The 21,946-nt window shown below is 39.9% G+C and overlaps 1 protein-coding gene across 2 annotated transcripts in view; it reads right to left on the reverse strand.

Moving 5' to 3' along the window:
- The window catches only part of ATL2 (atlastin GTPase 2), a gene marked incomplete at both ends in the record, with an annotated part of 35,497 nt that overhangs the window by 5,467 nt on the left and 8,084 nt on the right, over positions 1 to 21,946 (reverse strand). For both annotated transcript variants that reach the window (XM_079550684.1, XM_079550683.1), the window contains 9 exons: positions 871 to 927; positions 2,511 to 2,638; positions 3,470 to 3,608; positions 3,865 to 3,957; positions 4,859 to 4,915; positions 6,973 to 7,023; positions 7,987 to 8,091; positions 9,494 to 9,628; positions 14,137 to 14,417. In XM_079550684.1, coding sequence (XP_079406810.1) covers positions 871 to 927; positions 2,511 to 2,638; positions 3,470 to 3,608; positions 3,865 to 3,957; positions 4,859 to 4,915; positions 6,973 to 7,023; positions 7,987 to 8,091; positions 9,494 to 9,628; positions 14,137 to 14,417 — 1,046 coding nt within the window. The remainder of the gene's footprint in view (positions 1 to 870; positions 928 to 2,510; positions 2,639 to 3,469; positions 3,609 to 3,864; positions 3,958 to 4,858; positions 4,916 to 6,972; positions 7,024 to 7,986; positions 8,092 to 9,493; positions 9,629 to 14,136; positions 14,418 to 21,946) is intronic.

The following is a 21,946-nucleotide window of genomic DNA, read 5'->3' on the forward strand; positions in this document are numbered from 1 at the left end:
CTAAACTATTGAACATTAATCCTGACACATCGCTGCCTGTGAGGAAAGCTGCAAGCTGGTATTAATTCTGCACTGTGTATGTGCAGTTTTGGTGTCAATCTGTAAGGACTTATACTACTTTCAAACTGTGTCACATCAGAGACAGTTATTCTGGCTCATACTGCAAGATGTCATCATCTTTACCTCTCAGCCACATTTATAGCATGTTAATTAGAGGACATGGTAACCACCACTTTCATTGTGAAAAGTTCTCTCAATCACCCACTCTCCCCAAAAGTCTCAAAAATTGTTTCCTCAACTATTCTAGGTATTGACTTGCCCTCCATGTTTTAATGAAGTGACACTAAAAGCTTAATTTTTTTTACCATTTCATGTGGGTAATATTTTTTTAACTGGCTCTAGAGTCTGTACTTAGAAGAAAACTATCACAAAAATCTGAGTGTTCATCACATAGCTTTATACAGTCACTATTTCTAATTACTTTATAGCTGATTACACCCTCTTTGGATCAACACAGAAAGGAAAGTTCAGTGTAGTTACCTGATCTTTGTTGCACATGTTTGTTTGTTAGGAGCCCAACACTGAGACAGTAGTATTAGCTGCACTACTATAATCTTTCTCCATTTTGTCTACTAAGGCTGATACTAAAAGCTTTCTGAATACTGTCTGAAAGACACTGACAGAAGAGCAAGTTATTAAAGGAAACTTATGCCTGAAATTGAAGCAGGTAAAAAAAGAAACAATGCCCCCTGCTTCACTTGCTTTCAAAGCACACAGTTCCTTCAAGAATTACAAGTGTGTGTGTGGAAGCTTCACATTCCCAAGGGTCGTGACCAGGACTTATGAAATACATATCTACTATCAAAATACCTGCAGCATAGACTTTGGATGAGGTAGCTCCTCTCCTTGATAGATTTTAATGTAAGCCTAGAATTAAAAAGAAAAGGTTTCTCACTTCTTAAGCATATATGGGTAAGAAGGAAAGAGAAGGCATTACATAGAGACAAAGCTCATGAATTATTACTTTGTCATAATGACAAATACTCACACAAGTTTCTCCATACATCAATATCTGTCACTTGCCCATTTATCCCTAGTGCTTTAACCCCTTTACATTTCAGAAGCCTAACATGAAGCTCCCATAATCTCCAGTTAGAGCAAATCAAAGCAGTATTTGCTTTTAACAAAGCATTTCAAGTAACATGCTTTTACTGGTATTAAAAATAAGCTGTTCATCTCTACCAAAATGGTTCTCTTTCAATAACCACTGGCAGGCTTTCTTAACGTGCAAGCACCAATAAACTATGAAGTTTGGCTTTTTTTTTTTTTTTTTTACTCTCTTTGGTAGCTATTACTTTGATAGCTATTTCCTTCAACTAAAACCCCTCAGTTTTCCAACTCAGAGTTCACGATTTCAACTTTAGATCCAGACCAGGGAGTGCTTTTTCCTGCACAACTGCTCCCAGGTTGGCTACTGCAACATGAATTAGACTGCTTTTCAATAGCCAAAAACAGTTTTAGGACGCACTCCTTTTCAAACTGCCACTGAATATGTACTCCCTGCACCCTATGAGATCAAGCCTCACTAAAGAAGAAAACAGAGCAAGCTATACACAACCATGTGAACACCAAGAGACTGAGCACACCAGCTTCAGAGCAGATTTTATGCTTGTCAAAGCAGCCATGAGTACTGCATCCCACATCATACCCTCCACAAAGCATCTTCTTCTAAGCATACATAAAACAACATCATCTACGTGTCAGAGTTCTGGTCTCAGATTCCACTCCATGTAAGTACTTCCATAACACCAGCTGACTTGCCATCAACACGTGTTCAAAAGTAGTAATGTAAAATTCAAGTCAGTAGGGATGCTGCTTTCCCATATGAAGGCAGCTAAGTCCTTTCAATTCAAAAAGAGCTATAAACCAGACCAATTCGTGGTGACGTTGGAATCATGCTGTCATGTTACTCCTGATGTCATCATGATATCAGAACAGCTCAAGAGTTTAATAGCTGCAAGCACCCACAAGTGTTATAGCACACAATGGTGTAACACATGAAGATGCTTTCTTGCACTCACCTTGCATATTACAAACTTGGAGGGATAGAAAATAAGATGAGATTTTTACCGCACACCTAGAAGCTTAGGAGCTGGATTTCTACCTGTCAGTGAGAGCTCTGAAGAAAACCAAAAAACAAAACACCCACCCACATAAATCCAGACAAACTAGATTCTCAAAATAGTACAAACAAAGAAAAAAATCTCTATCTGATAGAACGTGAAGTATTTTAGCTTATTACCAAAAAAAAAATTGCTAACAGCAGATTGCAAGGGGCTATTGTGTTAAGCTGTGTGCCAGTTCTGGAAAGTCAGATAATGAAAGTAAAACTGAGATGATCAGTGGATGTCAGCCTAGATACCTTTATCTTCTCTGGGAACAAGATATCCTAAAATTAGAATATTTTCTTTCAAGCCATTAACAAAAATAATTAGCATGAGTTTGCTTACCTTGAAGTATTCTACAAGATCTCTACAGGTCACCTTGGATCCACTAATCTCTTTTTCTACCAAGTTCTCAGGGGCAAGCAGTAATGGTACCAAATTCCGCAGCTCTTTCTTAAAATCCTCATCTATATCTGGAAAAATTTAGTTTCAGAAAACAATCATTAGTTCTCTTTTCAATCTTATATTTCCTAAAGGAACACTGATAACCCGTAACCCTTAACCCTTCAAAATATCAACAGAACTGCATTTTATTTATTTATTTTTTTAACTTTTCAAGTCTTAAATACATGTTATGCCTCCATTAAGTTCTATTTACTCCTGAAAGCTTGAATTCAAACAGAAAACTGAGTCCTGTAGACCTTGTAACATTCAAAGTACATTTCCCAATTCCACCAGTCTCTTACACAACCTATAGGTTGTTTGTGCCTTCAGCACAGAACTAGCCAGCATCCCAGTATTGCACAGTCATATTTTTAGCCTTTGCCACCCTGATACGTTCTCTCTACTGGGAGAAGCACAATAATAAAGAAATCCTAGCTGCCTCCCATTCCACAGTGGCAAAATCCTACAGTTATTTTACAGCAATTCCAGTTTAGACCTTTTTATTTAGCGAGTTCTTAAAGAAAAGCCTTTCAATATTAAGAAAAGTTCAGTCTTTTAATTTTACAAATGCTCATGTCTGCATTTTTTTTTTTTTTTTTTTTAGAATCCTATTTAATGACCTTTAGGTATGTCTCACACTAATTGACATTACAGTCAACACCTAGATGCAAAGAAAGATATCCATCCCCTTTGAATTGATAAGAACACACAATACACATTTCTAGATACCATCAATTCACCTTTTAGCCCCATATTTTTCCAATAAAACATTTCAATGGCCAACTATATCAGTGCTTAACTTTCATGACAAAATTAATTCAGTGATCTGAATAAAGAACACACAATAGAGATTTTCTTACCATTTAATCTCCCATCAAAATTTGGATTTGTTGCAACTTTAAGACCAGGGTGGGGCAACAGGAAACAGCCAAGGTTACTGAAACAGGAGTGAATATGCTTCCTTACATTCTGTAGCTCTTCATGTTGGTTTTGCTTCACCTGAAGAAAAAAAGCATTAAGAACTGCTAACAGTTTTGCAGCACTGCAAGAAAGACTGAGTATCAGTTTAAAAGCAGTAAGAGCACAAGATTGTATTTAAGCTTTCATTCTTGAACCTAGAAATGTAGAGTTCTAAATCCCAGAACTCTATACAAGTGGAAAAGCACAAAGAGCTAGGTCATTATGCATCACTATCTTGACAGTGAGGCATCACTTATGCCAGACCATGATACTGGGATTACTGTAAATAATTTACCTGCAATCTTTTCTCTAGGAACTTTTTTCCTCCTTCCAAGCCATATGCGTGCTCATAAGGGTAACTCCAATCTCTAATTAAGAACATTAGTGTCTGTAACAGGAAGAACAACAGTGGTTAATGGTTTGTATCGTTCCCAAAGTCGAGAACGATGACACATGATTATTTTAAGATTAAAAAGTCTAAAACTGGACTACTATGAATGAATTAGCCTTATAGCTTTGTGGTGTAAGTAGCAGCTCTTTTAAAAGACACCACACACCAACACACAAGCAACTGCGACTGACTTCTTATCTGAAAAGTAGTATTTCAGCATCTCAAAAAAGAGCTTCTCTTTTCCATGGGTTTACTTTTTGCTACCTCTGAGGGATTACATGGTCCATCCTCCTATTTATTAGCTGAAGATATAGAACTAACCTTGATGTTAGCCTTACATTAGATGAGGTGCTTTTAAAGGCTCCATCTTACCTGCACCAACACAAGAGCACGAAGGACTCACACAAATATTCTAGAGACACAAGTTGTAAAAACTTGCCACTAGTACCTTTAAATGTTCAGAAGGATCATTTGATAATTCAGATTGAAAGGAATCTCAGACTTTGTCTCCACTAAACGTAAGAAGCCTCAAACCTTTCTCTAGATTAGCCAATAGAGAGAGGAAGTTAGCAATCTAGAGAACTCAAACACTAACATCACTGATGCTTCAAGTAAATGAAACATAACATGGCCCTGAACAGTATTTCAAAGCTATATGACCTATACTCACAAACACACAGCAAAGACCAACCACAACTCAAGTAGTAATGATAAGGAAAAAATGAATCTTTTCTCCTTAATGTCAGCACAAGACTTGACTTTCATACCTCCTTAATGCTTAAGCTCATCTTGTAAAGATGAGACTAACTTGAGGCAAACTAATTTATCTTCATACATTATCCTGAGCTCATTTTCTACACATTCAATTGCTTACAACACATTTAACATGTATACTTACTTGAAACGGCTTTTGGTAAATTTCTTCCATTGCTAGTCTTCCATATTCTGTAAACAACTAATAGAAAGAGTGTAAGAGGGCCACACATAAAACACTTTTCCACTGTAACAACTCACTATGTCACATTATATCACTAATAAATAAAGCATTCAATCTTAAATCCCATTATGGTTTAAAATGGCCAATGCAGCTCAAGAACAAGCACATCAACCTGTAAAACTCAGGAAGGAAATAATTTCCACTGGTTTCACAGTGCCACACCAGAATTGTCATGGCACTGCAGCTCAAAATGGGCAGCCTGCAGGCTGTTCTCAGACGAAAGCCGAGCAGGTCTCCAGCCAGTTTCCAACACTTGTCTGCAAGGCTAAGGAGGTAAGCCTGCCTAACACTTGTCCCTTACTTACATTAAAGATCTATTCCTCAGAATTTCAAGGAACTTGCCTAGACCCAAAGTAGCAGACATTCAAAGTCAAGCAGCTTCCCAGATCTCTAATTCAGCCTGAGATCTCGTAATTTTTCTTACTCTTCAGCATAAAATGAAGTGCTAACTTAACTGTCTTCCTCTGGTTACTTTCACCATCTTTAATGCTAAAAGCAGCATTCTTCCTCTCCATGTTAAGCGGGCCAGCAAACTCATGAGAACACAAGTAAAAGATGAAGGAGGCATGCCAGTACCCTCTATAATCAGGCAATTGTTCCTCTGCATTAAAGCTAATCTCTCTAACACTTCAGGAAGAAAAAAAAAATCCTATGTGGACAATTTTCCCTTTGTTTGTCAGAAGAACATCTGAGAACTTACGAGACAGACTTAATACAAGCGAACTTCTAAGTCCCTGTCATCCTGAGCATAAAGCTTTGAAGAGGCCAAGCATCCATGTGAGAATGGCTTGTTTCTCTGACCCTGACTGCCCACTGCACTCACCTTCCTGCTACGTGAAAAAGACAGAGTGAGAGTATTTCAGACTAGCACATTTTCTTCTCTCAGCCCATGACTCCTTGTCCCCATCTTTAGTGGGTAGGGAGTGCCTGTGCATTTGCTTCTTTTTAATTGCACTTCCCTCAAATCTCACTATTCACTATAACACAGATTTATCTATTCTGACTACACTGAGGTTGCCAAAGGTTATTAAAAGTTATTTGTAAATTATTTAAAAGCCAGACTTTCCTGACCCTTTCTGTTTGCTTGGAAATGTTTTTGTTTGTTTGTTTGTTTTTTTTATGGGGTTTGTTTTGTGGACTCTGGAGTTTTTTTGGTTGTTTTTCTTTCCTTTGGCATACCACTCTTAACTGAGAACAGAATCAGAAGATTATGTTCAGTTAATTCACTTCTACTCCCAGCACTGGCAGCCAGCATTCCGCAGCACTGAACAAGACAGAAGTCCTTTCAATCAGACGATATATAAATAATCAAGCTGCGACAAGGTCACGACCTGAGCACAGGCAGACATAAGTTGATACAAAACTGCTTTTGAAGCTACAGGTTTTAAGTTGAGATAAAGCTCTTGTACCATTCACATGAAGCCACAATTCAGTGACATTTGACTACAACATCCCAGTAGAGGATGAAAATCTCACAGTAGAAAGTGGACAACTCTTATGATTTTTGTTTCCAGACTGAACCGGACTCTCTAGAAGTTTCTCAGCTGAAAAACTAGAAAAGGTTTCCAGGCAGCAGATGCTCTTTCTTCTCCAAGTCACGTTCCCAAATTTCAGTAGAAACCAGTTATGAAACACTGTCAGTTTTCTAATTTTAGGGAAAAAAGAAGAAATATTGGAAACTTCTCATTAAGTGCTCTCAGGAATTACTTCCCATTCTAATCCTTTCTGGAATTTTGGCACTTCCTGTATAGAGAACAGACTTTCGGAAGACTTTACCAAATGAGAAGTTTATGCTATATTACTTTTATGCTGTCAAAGAGGAAACATCACAGCATCATGGAGTTGATGCAAATAATGTTTTTATAGGCAGCATTAGTTTTAGCATCAGGTCAGACTCAGTGCTTGCACTAAGTACAAAGCAGCTACCAATCACAGTTCTATCAGTAGTAAATTCAAGAACAATTTCAAGATTGTCAGCTCAGACGTAGCTTAACATAAGTTCTGTATATTCTTACCTGCAAATGTTGAAGGTCATCTTCCTGAATATTCTGGGACAAGTTGTATACCTAGAAGGAACAGTAAAGAAATTAAAACATGACTTGAAGCCATTATCTTTTATGTAGGCTCCTTTAGACCTGTTGAGTATTTTCACCACCTCCAGAAACATCCAACTACCTGAAAGCCAGTGTCTAAAAACCAGCCAAAGCAAACACTTCAAGAGAAGTCACTACCTTGACCTAGAGGTAATGACAAAAAAAAAAAAAAAAAAACCACTGCTGACTACCCTAATCCTTCTTAGAACATCCTCTTTCCAAGGAAAGAAGTGATAAAGAAATCTAGGAAGAATGCTGGAATGCTTCTAATTACAGCACAGTGGTGAGAGGGAAGGACTAAGATGGGCATGTCCATCTGCTGTTCTCAAGTTTAAGTGCTCCTGTGGCATCATCTCTATTTTAAAAACAGCTGGGCAGATGGTTCACCAGCCCTTTTTGCTCTCAAATCTTTCCAGAGAAATCTGACTTTCTCTGGGGAGCTCACAATTGCTCCAATGACATCAATACTGAAGAGCACTTAGCTCAAGGATGCATCAGTGATTCACACTTTATCCTAACAATAGGAACAAAGGGGTGGAGGTGAGAAGCAGAGTTCCACATCCTCCTGTTACTTTGATGTTTTTAGTATCAGTAGCTGTACCTTTAAGAGACTGCAGTGTAATTTCACCCTAAGCTGTATTATCTAAAGTCTTAAAGGTTCCCTACTGTATCAATACAGGAGTGGTTGTTACTATGACATTTTTGTTTGGGATTTACCAGTTCACTCAGCAATTTAACCCAGCCTGGTCTTGGATATCTTTCTGGAATCAAGGTTATCTACACAATACTGCAAATGGACCATTAAGTATGAAAGCATTTATAATTACTGGAGGAAAACGTGCAGGTGAACTTCCTAAGCATAGCTAAAGAGAAAGTGCAGACTCGGGCAAGAGGGTTCCTATAGCTGCCATTATTTGTCAGCACAGGTATTCTCACCTGGACAGAACTTGTCATGGTGCTCAGGGCAAAAACCGTTGCACAGTCTTTGATAGTGGATTGGCTATCAAAGGCACCTTGGGTATCCATGAGTAGTACAGCAACCTAGAGATTTTTGAAGAGCAGCAACAGTTAACCAAGTTGTTACAGTTTCAAACTCCAGGTCACTGGGGTAAATTCTGTTTACAGTACAGTATTGTTTCTGCTTCCACACCTGCTTATTAAAGCCTCAACTAGTTTCCTGTACAAACATTTATATATACCTACAGATTAGCAAGCAGCAACTACACAAACGCATCAGCCTTATGTCCTTGGTATTGCTATGCTGTTCATCCTCTCCCACAGAAATAACATCTCACAGCCCAGTTAAGAAAAAGGTAGCTCTTAAATCACTGTAAAAATATCGGTCTCAGCTTTGATAACCTGTACTGGATTGTCAACTAAGTATGAGATGGTCCCTTTAAAAGACAGACAGACAGACGTCTTAAACTAATTATTTTCAAAAGAAAGCTAGACAAATGGCACATCTACTGAAGCAACATGGAAATGAAGTGGTCTTAATGATAAGAATTAATCTGCCCAATATCCATCCTTGGGATCTAGTACAACTCCTTTTTTCTTTCAGTTGCAGACAACAAATAAGCAATAACAAATAAGTTTGTTGCTTTTTTTTTTTTTTCCAGAGCACCAACAGATCCTCATAACTCAACTGCTTTCCAGTCAGAGAACTGCTTGGTTCGCTCTAAAACATGGTAAAATCAGCTTCCCATACTAATTCATCATCAAATGTTCTCATTGCACTTCAGCAATATAAGGACTATGCAAGTTAAATAAGAGTTTACAGTTCAGGAGAATAGTTAAGAATACAGTGCTGATGTTAGGGAGTAAATACTTACTGACAACACTGAGACTGTTTCAGCATGAAAATAAACATCTGAAATCAAACTCTGTAGTTACAGCAATTTAGAGTTCAAAGGTGCACCAGTTTTGATAAGTACAGTTAGTATATAAAGTATTTCCCACAAGTAGATGTGCTTTGTTTTTATGAGCCAGCTGCTGAACTATGCAGAACAACCATCTTCTGGCCACTGAAGCTGCATTTCTAGTGCTTACAGCTACATGCTACATGTCGCCAGAACAGTTACAAGCCAGAACACATCTCAACTCCAAAAGCAGTACTTGTTAGAGCTGTTCTTATCACAGCACTTGTCTATACACTGTTTTTATAACCAACATAGTTTTAGAACATTCACAGGATAACCCACCCACTGGCCTGGACAAAACAGACTTCGCCAAAGTAATTTTAAAATGGACTATTGTTGGAGATTGAATACCAGCAGGAAAACACACACCTGCACTGATAGAAGGTTTCCAAATGCCTTACATAGCCAGTGAATAGAAAGGAGCAAACCGATGTTTGAATTGCCCCCACAAAACCCATGGCATTAAAACTCTTCACCCGGAGGCCAAAAATCACTAAATACAACTGTTTAAATCAAGCACTTACCTTTGTTCCATTGGGTTTATCAATTACAAACACTTCACTCCAGATCTGTATGCCAGTGGTTTCCCGTTCACATCCACCTCTCCATGTAAACCCAGTCAAAGGCTCTGTGTTTCCACCTATCCAGCAAGGAGAAGTCTATAAAACAAGAAAAAAATCTTATTTAATACCAAGAAAGGGTTTTTTTTTTCTTATTCCAAGTATGTTTTAGCAGACTTTCATATCGCTCTTTCATTTTTGTCAAAGCTGAATAGCAACATTACACTAAGAATTAAAAACCACAATGCTACTCAACTGTACATTGTAGATGATAAAAAAGTTTGTTTTGTGGTCTATTGCATTTCAGCAGTTGCCCAGATCTTTATCCACTGAAGAGTGCACATGCATAACTTTCAAGTCTCAAGCGCTCAGAGTCAGCATGAGAACAGCTCAGTTTCATCCATCAATTCCACTTTGCCTACTCTTCCTCTCCAAAACAAAGTTGTAAACACCATATATTGTAACTTCAGAAACAGGTGAACCTCTGTGAGAAACAGAGAACTAATTTCAACTTGATCCTCCCCCTTCTCCGCTGCAAACTGGTCAACTGCTGAAATTAAATAAGCATCTAAACCCCTGCACTAACAGAGGCAAAAGTCAAGAATCCCACTGCTGCTTGCAGAAGCCAAAAAGAAAGCACAAGGATTAGAGGATTCCTATACACTAGTCACAGTGATTAGTATTCACCTTACAAGGTAAAACTGAGAGCCTGACATGTACCAATCAACACACGCATGTTACAAGCTCACAGGCCAAGTCTTCTGTGTTGGGAAAGGCTGCTGGGCAGTCAAATACAGACTGAAGCTAAGGTCTGGCTGCTGGTATGGTAGCAAGATCTTCAGTCCTCAAGGACTGGCAACGAATGGAGCACTGGCTCACATAGTGGATTCCAGACACGATGTGAACAGATTTAGCCCACAAAAGCAGCTTACGTACTGGGGAAGTAAGGAAACATGAACAGGCACTCTAAGGAACTTCAACTGTGATAGGTTACACACACTGAAATCCTGGAAAAGCAGGAAGCAAATTCTTCAGTGAAGAGGAAGCTTAGGGAAAAGCCTTTATAACACAGAAACACATTTTCAATGAATTTGCCTCTGAGCACCCAGAGAAAATCAATAACAAGATAAGTGTGCTCATAATGGAGGTCAAAGGGGCATCTCCTCCACTCACTAAGCTACAGCCTAACTTGCTAACTCCACATCACATCTTTTCAGAATAGCTCACGACAGACTTCTTCACATCTCAGAGAACATCAATGATGTGTTGCACATTCAGAAATATATGCTGTGGATAAATAAAACTGCTTATTTCAAAAGAAGGAGGAGAAAAAAGTATGCTTCATACACACTACTGTCACCTTCTTAAGAGAAAACCCATGTGCTAAAAGGAAAAGTCAATTAAGCAATTCTGCATCAGCATCCTCCCAACCTAAGTGCACACCATTCATCTTTGCTACTTGGATCATACATGGCAAAAGCAAATCAAATGAGCAGATAAAAAAAATACAGAAGATGTATTCACCTAAGGGAAGCAAACTACTGCTCTTTACAGGTATCTTTGTCTTTGTCTTTAACACACATATACCTACAACCAATGAGAAGAAGAGTAACACAAAAATACTCCCTGGAAGCTTTGTTCTTTTTGAGGTTTTGTTTGTACCCCACAACTGCACAGCCACTGACCATTGCAGAAATCAGAGCTCCAAGCTTGCTTTGGGACTCAGTACACCCCAGGACAGAACTCTGCAATGCTGAATCAGATCTCACAGACGTACTGTAGCTGACTGTAGCTTTGCACTTTTTTCAAAAGCAGCTGTTACGTTATTCAGCAATATAATCCATTACTCAAGAGGAAGAATACTTTTTCCCAATTTAGTCCAGACATATATTGCCCTATGCGCAGAAACTCAGACCAAAACTACCTGAAGTTTTAACAAGTATTTCAGTGAGAACTGCATAAAATCACTTTTTACTTCATGTGATTCATGCAACGGGAGACATTAGCGCCTTAATAAGCAGAAGTTCAGCTCAAGCTGCTTCGTCCTGTAGGCAATGCAGATAAAGCCTGGGTCTGACTCTGAGCTTTGCATTACTTTGAAGCATTCCTAGCTTGGCTCTCCTTTCCAGGGAACAATGTTTTAACAACTTTCATCCACTAAGCTGGCTTTTGGAAGGCTTTACTCCTACAGGAAATCAAACTGTAAGAAGCACCATAATACTGTATTAGTCTCTCTAAATGTATTTCATATCAAAGAAAGGTCCAATGCAGCTTTATTTCGTTAGTGCCATCAACGTGAAGTGCATCTTGCAGATTAATACAAGCTATGGTCACACCTCTAAATAATAAAAGCTTTCCCATTTAAATTTACTACTGTTACTGCACCCAATTCTTTATAAAGCTCATTATGCAGAGATCACAGGATCACTGCAGCAGCTTTATTGAACACATACTGCTGCTATTCAGTAGCAGCTCCTGTTCCATTTCAAATAAGCAATGATAACATTAATTATCAGTGCTTGAAATGAGATGCCCATTCTCCCTGAAGTCAGCAGCCACTTTCAGACTTGTAAAACTTCTACGTTTGACTTCAGCAGCACAAGTTAGATTTTTAGAATGGGAACTTCCCACATGACTCTTAGCTCTTGGTCTTAGATAAGAAAATGGGATGTCACCGTTATTTTGGCAAGGTTTTCATGTACTTTAAGTGGAACAGAATATCCCAGGATTGCTTGATTAGTGTATGAATTGAACATGGATGCACTGGTATTTTGTGCAAAGGCCAACATTCAGTTCACAGTAAATATAGACTGTAATAAAGTTAGAGAGATCAGACTTAAAAGTATTAGAAAGCCCCACCAAAGCTCCACCTCCCCTCCTGTACCAAAACTTGTGTAAGCATAGATGACACCACCTGACATAAAATTCAGCAGGCTCAGAAGTAGAGGCACTGCACTTATCTTTCTTCATCCCCAATTTCTATTATTCAAGTTTGAAGCTGCTCTTATGCTTGTCATACTCCTCCCCAGAGCCAGTTTACGTCACTGGCAGGAAACAATTCAGCGAAGTGCAGCATCTTCTGATGCATCCATGAGCACAATCAGCTCAGCTAAGGGCCTGCGAGCATTACAGCTTGAGAACACAAATGCCTGGCCAGAAGCATCACATGGAGAGCAAGACCTCCTCTTTTTAGGGAAGAGATAGCTGTAACACCAAATGGCTGAGCTTGTCAGCAAATGGTATTTAAAGGACACCTATAGAAAACTGAAAAAAAGTGTTTGTATAGTACAGGGAACAGAACATTACTACGCAAGACTGAAAATGTTCCAATACATTTTGCTCTCTGCACTTTTATTTTGCAATCTGAAAGTTACAGTATTTGCTTGAAGAGCAAACCTGTTTTTGAGATAACCTACTTTTGTCTCCACTTAGTGCCCATTTAGCTCAGAGGGCTGTATTTCTTGAGAGTTTTGTTGCTGATTGTTTCGGGGGGGAGAGGGTTGGTATTATTATAAACATGACACTACAGAAGGTTTATATACATGAAGAGCCACCCACTGAACAGCCATATCAATGAAATGTTTATTTCTCTGTAGCCTAAAAGAGTCTTAAGAAGTTGCAAGTGCCAACTTACTATTTAGTATTCCTTCTACTACACCCTTAGTGAGTGTCTTACGGAACTTTTGGCAAATCAGTGAGAAGAATTCAATGGCAAGCATTACTTGGAGTGAGGGAAAGAAAGTCTTCATCTGCCAGCTACCAGCAGCTTCTTTACAATATTCCCATATTTCCTGAAAAAGCAGGGGTCGCTTGATTTCTCCTCAAGCCAGCTAGCACAAAGGCAAGTTTCCACTACCATGAATTCCAACTCCAAGAAGTGACCAAAAAGGAATTTGTTCTTGTTCTGTCACTTAAGACTTTCAAAAAGCAGCAAAGTACTGAACTGTTAATATTCACTGTACAAAGAAACACATCACAACTTATGACAGGCAGATGAATACATTCACAGGAGGCCCTATGCCACCTTCTGTATCAGCCAAAAATTCAAAATATAGTAGACAAGCCAAAAGCTACAAAGTAGAGGAATTAAGCTTCAGATCAGGCATTAACTAATCAATGACTGAAAAGTACCTAAAAAAGTTCCTGGATTATGTTCAGGGACACATTCCTGTTTGCCACATCTCAGTAAGCAGATTTAACCCTCCAATAGCTATCTGCTAAGATTCTTCTTTTTGCAGCAATGGATAAAGACAGTGGCACAACATGACTGTAGGAGACCAAGTCAAAGGAATATTCTTCCAAGCCACTTTCTGGATAAGACCTTCTGCAAACCTCAACTAGAAGGCCACTGTGATCACCTGACTCAAGATCTTCTCAAGTCCACTTACATCAGGACCCCAATAATTTAAGTGATAACTATAGTAACTACATATTGGACAACCATCACCTTAAATACACTTCTTTACAGAGTTGTAGCACACAGCAGCTGGCTTCCCTTCTTCCTCTGTTACCTGCTATATTTGTACTCAAGTCAACAAATACAAAAGTAAACAACTGAAAGATTACTTTTTTTTTTTTTGCTGCAGGAAAAAGGCCAAATTACTCACCCTGTTATACATGTATCTAAGCATGAAGTCCAGCAGAAAAGATTTTCCTTTGCGGAAAGCTCCTGCTACAGACACAACTACTATGTTAAGATCTTTGATGTGTTCCTGAAGCAAGATTTTTTCCAATGCTTCTTCATCTAACTCAAAGTTATGGTCATCTTCATGAGCGAGAACAATCTGTATGGGGCGTGGCTTATCCAAATCCACCTCGTCATCTGAATCTGGCATGACATCCGAGTCAGGTAGGGCATCCTCCTCTTCTTCCTCCTCATAATGCTTACCTGCAAATTGACAGGTTACACTGCATTAGTGAATCAGACCTTAAGACACCAGACATTTCTATGAAAATCCATGCTAGGCTCTCATTCCAGCAACAAGAGTAATGCTGTTGGGAATGCACATGTGCAGATGAGATCAACAGCTGCTGTCTGTACATTTTCATGAGTTCTGCACATCATCTGCATTTCAGATTCCAGCATTCCACATGTTTTAAGAAGTCACAGAAGGAAACTTTTTCAGCACCAAGACCTATTTTCAAGGCTTCTTATATGCAACTTGCATTAAAAATTGCAGGTTTCTTCTTTATCTGGGAAATATTAGTTAAACAAAAGCTCCAAAGAGGTAAAAAAAAAGTTTAGGTAATCACCTTCTGCTGCTGTCAAAATGTTTTCAGTCCGTTTTGGTTACCAACATGTACAAGCAAGACCAAGATTACAACAGCAGATGATGAAATTCCTTTCTAATTCCAACACCTGCTTCAGTTCTCAAACACAGCAGAATGCCTGTTCATTGCCTTGAAAGAGGAAAAACCTCACACACATATATAAGGAGTAACATCTTGGGGTCTAAAACAAAGCGAGAAACACCAAAACAGTTCCCACGCTGTTTTTCTGACACATTAAGCATGGTTCAATAACAGCAAGTACAAGTTGCTACAAAAAGAAAAAGTTAAAGAACATTGGGAGCTCATTTTATTCACACTAAGAATCAATAACCTTTGAGAGTCCATTCTTTCAGTAGCTGAAAGAAGGTCAGATTTAGTTACAGAACTCCATGTGCACAAAGCTGATTGAGGCATCTCCCCAGCAGTTACGTATGTGGGGACATCAGTGTATCAGCTTCACTGTGTTGGATGGCTTGTCATGCCTACATTCCCTAGCATGGCTTTTATCAAAGAGAGGAAGCAGCTGTATGTAGATTTGTTATTACCCAGCCCAGCGTTCCCTGTGGAAGCAGACCAGGAGCAGTATCACAAGGCACCACGGAACCCATGCAGTTGGACTCATACATGGCAGAGATCCTGCCAACATCCACAGGTTCAGCCAAGTCATTCCTGCCAGACTATGCATCTTAGATCCCATCCCCAGCAAAAGACTTTGAACAGTGCTCCAACACACTGTTTTGTTGATGTAACGAGACATTTGAATCATTACCACGTACTTGAAAGCCTGGCAACACAGTGACCCTGGAGTTTTTCCAAAGGCTGCCTCTTTAGCCAGTTCTGACAGCACTTCACTTTACTGTAAATTAGAGTGGACAACTCCATTTTCAAGCATTGCACTTGTGTTGCTCCAAAGGTCAATGGCAGTAAATCTTTAAAAATGCACGTATGTATTGCTTTGAATATAATATAAAGCCAGTGTAGAACTTCAGGAGGAAAGAGTCTACCTATAAATACCTGGTGCCACAACCAAAATATCGGGGGGGTTTTGTCCATGGGGTGGCCTGCGTGGATCTGGGCTTGCAGCCACCAAACACCTATCACCTTTCCCAAGAGGAAGAGAGTCCTTGGGGAAAAGCCAGTAGGGCTTCAAACTAGGTTCAGAAGGAGAGGGGAGCGATAGTTGAGTCTGCCCATGCACAGATTGCCTGGACATGTGGTAGATTCTCCATCCCTGGAGACATTCAAGGTCAGGCTGGACAGGGACCTGAGCAACCTGATCAAGCTGTAGGTATCTCTTTTCGTTGCAGGGGAGTTGAATTAGATGACCTTTAAAGGTTTCTTCCAACTCAAATGATTATATGGTAATCTTGAGTGTTTAAATCCTAAGGAGCTCGAGTTAAGTTATCCAGCATTATCCAAGTGAGCGCACAAAACAGCTCCCAGCAGCACCCTAACCCAGTCTGGCTGACAAAGCAGGCCAAAACATTCAGCTGCACCCACAGGCCTGATAAACAGGAGTAGCTTTAAGATTAGCTATCAGTTGGACACCAAAGTACATTGACACAATACTGGTCACCATTTCAGAAGAAAAACTCCACCTTCCTCCTAAAGCTTTTTTCTTCTCAGAAGTTAAGCACACTCTTTTTTGAAAGTTTCACAAAACAGAATTGGCCCCATATAGCAAGCATTCTTTGTAGGTCAAAAAACATAGAAGATAGCCCTTGTCTTTTTGACAGAAAGAGAGAATAATTCTATTGATAAAAACATTAAGTAGGAAAAAGCAGCTTTCAAGTTCTAGCAAAGTATACCTCTGCTTTTACATATCCCCCAGACAACGTTTAACTCTGCTTCGTAAAAGCCTTATTCTTAAATCTGTTCCATTTCAACTGCAATAATGCTTCAGTTTTATAAAGTAAAATAGACTGTGTTGTGTTTTTTATTATCAGGGCAGTGAGGCACCAGCACAGACTGCCCAGAGATGTGGTGGATGCCCCAACCCTGGATCAGGCACTGGGCTACCTAATCTAGTAGTGCACGTCCCTTTCCATTGCAGGGGAGTTGGACTAGATTACCTTTAAAGGTCCCATCCAATGCTAAGGATTCTATGATTCTATAATATCAAGCAACATCTGCGATTTCTCTTCCCTGAACAGGAGTCAGACACTAACCACCTTTTCCTTCCTGGAAGTCAACAGACCCTTAGCAGATCTCAAAGCAAGAGCCTTAGCAACATTCTTCTGCCAATACACAGAGCAGCCACCCAGAGCCTCCTCAAGCCAAAACACTTTCCAGACAAACAAGTAGTATGATCTTTTATCATTAGTTTTTTTTCTAAACAAACGTTCTCCCTGTCACAAGTTGATAATGCTATCAAGAGCTTGGAAGCGATAGGTCTGCTAAAGGTCCACAATGCCTTGTTAATAGTCTTCTGCACCCTGCAGCTTAAATAACAGAGTATGGAAGTTTAATCTCTAGTCCTGTTCAATGTCCATTATATTTTACTTACCAACAGAGACTAGAAAGAAAAGTCCAGTGCATCAAGTCAGGAGGCAGAGTGTGTTGGTTTGGATATTCTTTTGTTGGGTTGTTTAGTTTTTGTTGCTTTTTTCCCCCCCTCCTTTGGGGGAGGGAGGGGAAGGTCAGACTAGACAGCTTAATATATCTCCAAGTTCCCAAACTGCCTACAGAAAACACTATCATAGCCATGAATCAAGCACTTTGAGGGTGGAGAACTACAGTGTTGACAGCTGTGAAGGAAACTTGATCCATCCAGAAGAGCTGGTTTCATAAATCCACTCTCAGGTGGCACAGAATACCCTGCCTTTCAAGAGATTTTAAACCAGTTAACTGGACAGACATTGCAATGTTAAATATGGTAACTGTGGAACAAGTACTACTGTTCAGCCCAGCAACATAACCAACATACGCTAACCTGCCACTGGCTCCCAGGCAGATATCACAAGCTATCTGGCCTCTTGATACTACTTTCTGACTGCTTACCCTGTCACTTTGCTAGCTGCTGTCTCAGGTAGCACCGGAATACTCTGGAAGGCTTCCTTGGAGGCTTCGGAATCCTGGGCAGAAGGATCGCATTCCACTTCTAAGAGCTACTTCCACAGCAGTGTCTCAAAACAATGATTAGGAGAAGTCCCACTCCACAGTCAATTTTCATCAAAAGCTGCAGGAGCATTACAGTAAGCCTGCATGTAGTTCATAAAAGAAATGTGCTGAGCACTGTCAAGTCAAGCCAGGATTGACGAAGTGCAGAATACTCCTTACTGCTCTACTCATCATCAGTTGGGTGTTCTTGTTTTTTCTGGTTGGTTTGGTGCATTGTTCCCCACCCCCCCCCCATTCATCACCTATCCCAGCACAGACACAGTGCACAAATACCAACTCAGAATTTACGTGTATTTGTCCTACACCTCATCTAAGGACCACACACTGCTCTAGGTTCTTCCAGTACTCCAACAATCCAAGCATAAGCAGTGGCTTTCCCAGAAAGGTCATCCCTGCACTGGAGTGTTTCTAGACAACTAGACAGTAGTTTGAATTCACCAAGCTCACGGCAACCTCTCTGTATAGGTCTCCATGACAGGGCATTCAGATTGCAGAAGAAGCAATCTAAGTAGTTGAATTCTGTTGCCTTGGGTGGATTTTTTGTTTGTTAGTTCTTGTTGTCAGCTCTTTTTTGTTTTGAAAAGCTTGACACTGTGGGGAAGTCCAGCTCCATTCCAGAAACAGGGTTATGGTCCCAGTGCACTCATTCACAAGCACTTGGAGAAGAGTTTTTTCAGAGGCATGGCATAAGGCTTGCCTCAATGTTGGAAATGCCCACGTGAATGGAAATGCCCACAGAACACTGGACTTAAGGCTTTCAGTACCTACAGAAAAGCCTCATCTGACAAAACACATGGCATTCATAGAGTTCATAGAGCAGTGATAACATGCCTAGAAAGCCACAGCTGAATTTTTTCAAGCAGTACATCCATCCTTTGAAGCTTCTGCACTATTAAACTAACGTACTTTGGTCTGTAGTCACATACTTTGTTCTGGAAGAAGCTGATGCAGAAAGATCACTGACTGGACTTGCCCTGAAGCCTGCTGTCCATTCAGCCCTATGACTACAGTGATTTGCTAATCACTCCCTACTCCATTTCAGCCCCTCACAGCCTGAATAATTCAGATTAAGAATCTGAGCTACTGCAATAGCTTCCTAAGCCAGGTCAAACAGCCTAGGAGATGCAGGAGAAGCAATCACAAAAGTAGACAGACTTGAATGGAAGCAGATACAGCCACAGGAACCAACTTTGCCCAGCTTCCCCAGAAGTTTTGCACTCCACTCAGCAACCACTACAGCAGGACTACTGACACAACAGCTAAGTATCCAAAACAAGCAACATTTGTTGAAATGCTAAGCCAGATTGTGAAAACAGTAGCTTCTTGTGTAGGTAAAGAGAATATTTCAATTGAACAAACTCAACTAAATAACCCATTTCTTAAAGTATGAAGTAAAATGAACAAAAGCTAATTCCTGCTTCCCCTAAGGGCACAGTGAGCAGCTGATGACCTATTTGTCCTCCAATGTAAGAACATGGGAACAAGAGCTCAACTTGCATGCTATGAAAATAAAAGAGACAGCCTGCTTTTAATGCTTGGGAGGAGGAACCTGCATATTCATTGAACCCAAGCATCAGACCTACCTTTAAGTTTCAACACAAACAGAGCCTGAGCAGGTTAAACGCATCACTCACGCTCTTTCATAAGGTTAAAAAAAATTACATAATTACTAAATTCAGTTGGTGTTAGATACAGTGTGTTTCTGATCAACAAACACCGCATTTAAGCATCTCTGGACACAGGAGCTGACACATTAAAATAAATTTTGTTTGCTCTTTAGTAGCTCTATAAACATTCAACTAAATCAGTCATTTTCATTTAGTGTAGATGGTGCATCAGTATGCCTTCTATTTGCTCCCTCAAGGAGTTACAGAGACATGAGGAAGTCAAAGCCTCCAAGCTAGCAGTCTTGCAATCTTGTTCATTTACAAGCCCACACTTTGGTGGAAGCCTTGCTTCTTCAGCTCTCAGCACACCTGAGCCCCTCTCCTGATCATCCACAGACACCACACATCTGTGGCCGCACAAAACAACCTAAAGCTCCCCCCTCAGTGTAGATTCACCATCACTTTGTCCACACAACTGAATGGCAAAGCAAGCTGAAGTGGACTGCGCTGATCTTAAGCCATCCAGCTTGAAATTCTGGTGTACTTCAACAGCCTGTGGAAGTTGGCAGCTTTAATTAAAAGCTTAAAACAAGGCCTTATGAAGAAATCATTGCACCACATATAAAAATAATGCATTCTCTCAGAGCTTCACCTAGGAAATTTTCATTAGAGAGAAAGGAAACAAATTATTTAAATGTTTCTCATTTTGGAGTAGTGAACCAAGGAGAGCGTAGGCAGGTGTAAATTGAGTTCCAGAGCATAGAAAAAAAGTAGGTTAACTTTCAAGCCTTATTTGAACAAGACAAAAAAAAAAAACCTGACATCCACTGTAAAAATAAATTAAAAAAAAAACAACAACTAGATTTAAGCTCAAATCCTCCCTTTCTCCATCAGTGCTACTCCATGCAGTTAACTCACAACAAGACCCACATGAAAGTTAAGGGGCTGCTGCAGAACTTAATGCATCATTGCTTTCTCACTGCTGACTAGCAAATACTGCCAAGTAGCTCATTTTAAGGCCAAAAATAATTAAATGTTTTGAATATTTCAGCTATAAATAGGACTGACAAGCTAAGTTCCAAAGACTTGTTTGGATACCCAATAAGACTGACAGAGGAGAACGGGGGAGGGGGAAGAAAGCCATGTTTAACTCTCTCTCTTCCTTCAGGGCAATGGGATGTTGAGGGAGGGATCTAGAACTGTTACATAAAGTACTAGGAGAAGCAAAAAGAACCTGAAGCTACAGTTCTGCCAGCAAAGGTGGTGGGGGGGAAAAGATACTCCAATGACCTAAATAACTAATCAGACAATAGGTCTGTCTACTCCTGAAGTGATTTAAATTGCTTCCTCTGCTGAATGATCAGCACGCTCTGAGGAGTCAGCTCTCTCATCCCCATACAAAGTACTTGTAAGCTGGCATTTTGCATTCTCCATTTAAGGGGAGAGAGAGGCTGAAGGGCAACTTCACTGTAATGATGAGCAAGAAAAGTTAACCTTCCAATTCAGCTATATTCATTAATGCCACGAAGCAGAGGCTAAGACAGAAGCAGCACAACCCCTAAACCAATCTCAGAAAATAAGCAGCAAAAAAAACCTGTATATGAAAGAACTGCTCTCCTGAAAGCACATCATGAACTGAGAGAGATGTTTCTCCATAGCTACAAGGAAAAACTTGGAAGGTAGTGATAGCGACAAAGCATGCTCCTCAGCCCTCTTCCTCTCTGCCTAAAAACCACAGCTATTATTAGCATATCACTGGAGAATACAACAGGATCTCTACCTACTAAAAGGTTTATCAGCATTTTTCCAGCCCCCTCAAAGGACACTGCTTTAGAACACCAAGACTAAGGTAGACAAAATTATTAACCTTTTCTTCCCTTTCTCACCACATCCAAGTTGCTGAGGATGGGAACGAGCTTATAGCAGATGTGGCAATGCCTGTGTCCACCACAGATTCTAACACTGCCAAGTGAAAGGTGTACAAACACTGCAGGCTAACTGGATCCTTGCAGGCCATTACAGACACAAAACAGAGTTGAAGATCAGAGTATGACACTATTTCACGTTGCTGCTCATCCTGGAAGATTCAAGCAGCATCTTCTAATCATTTTAGGCTGTAATTGCATGTTACATACATTATATGTAGTCCTCACACATCAGCAGCTACTAATTCAGAGAATAATTAGCTACCCCAAACCACAGTTTTGAGTGGGGATAGGGAGATAAGAGTAAGGTGAGAGATGCCAGCTGCAATTATGCCATGTTTGATCACTAGATTACCAGCCAGAATAGGTGAAGCCACCAGCCCCATCTGCGTTGTGGTCACAGAAGAGCTCAAGGAAGTGCTTAATTGGGCTGTACAAGCAGCTATGTCAGAAGGCCAGTTTTCATATTCATTTCCAGGATAAACAAGATGTCA

Source organism: Tetrao urogallus, assembly GCF_951394365.1.
Source record: "Tetrao urogallus genome assembly, chromosome: 2".
Lineage (NCBI taxonomy): Eukaryota > Metazoa > Chordata > Aves > Galliformes > Phasianidae > Tetrao > Tetrao urogallus.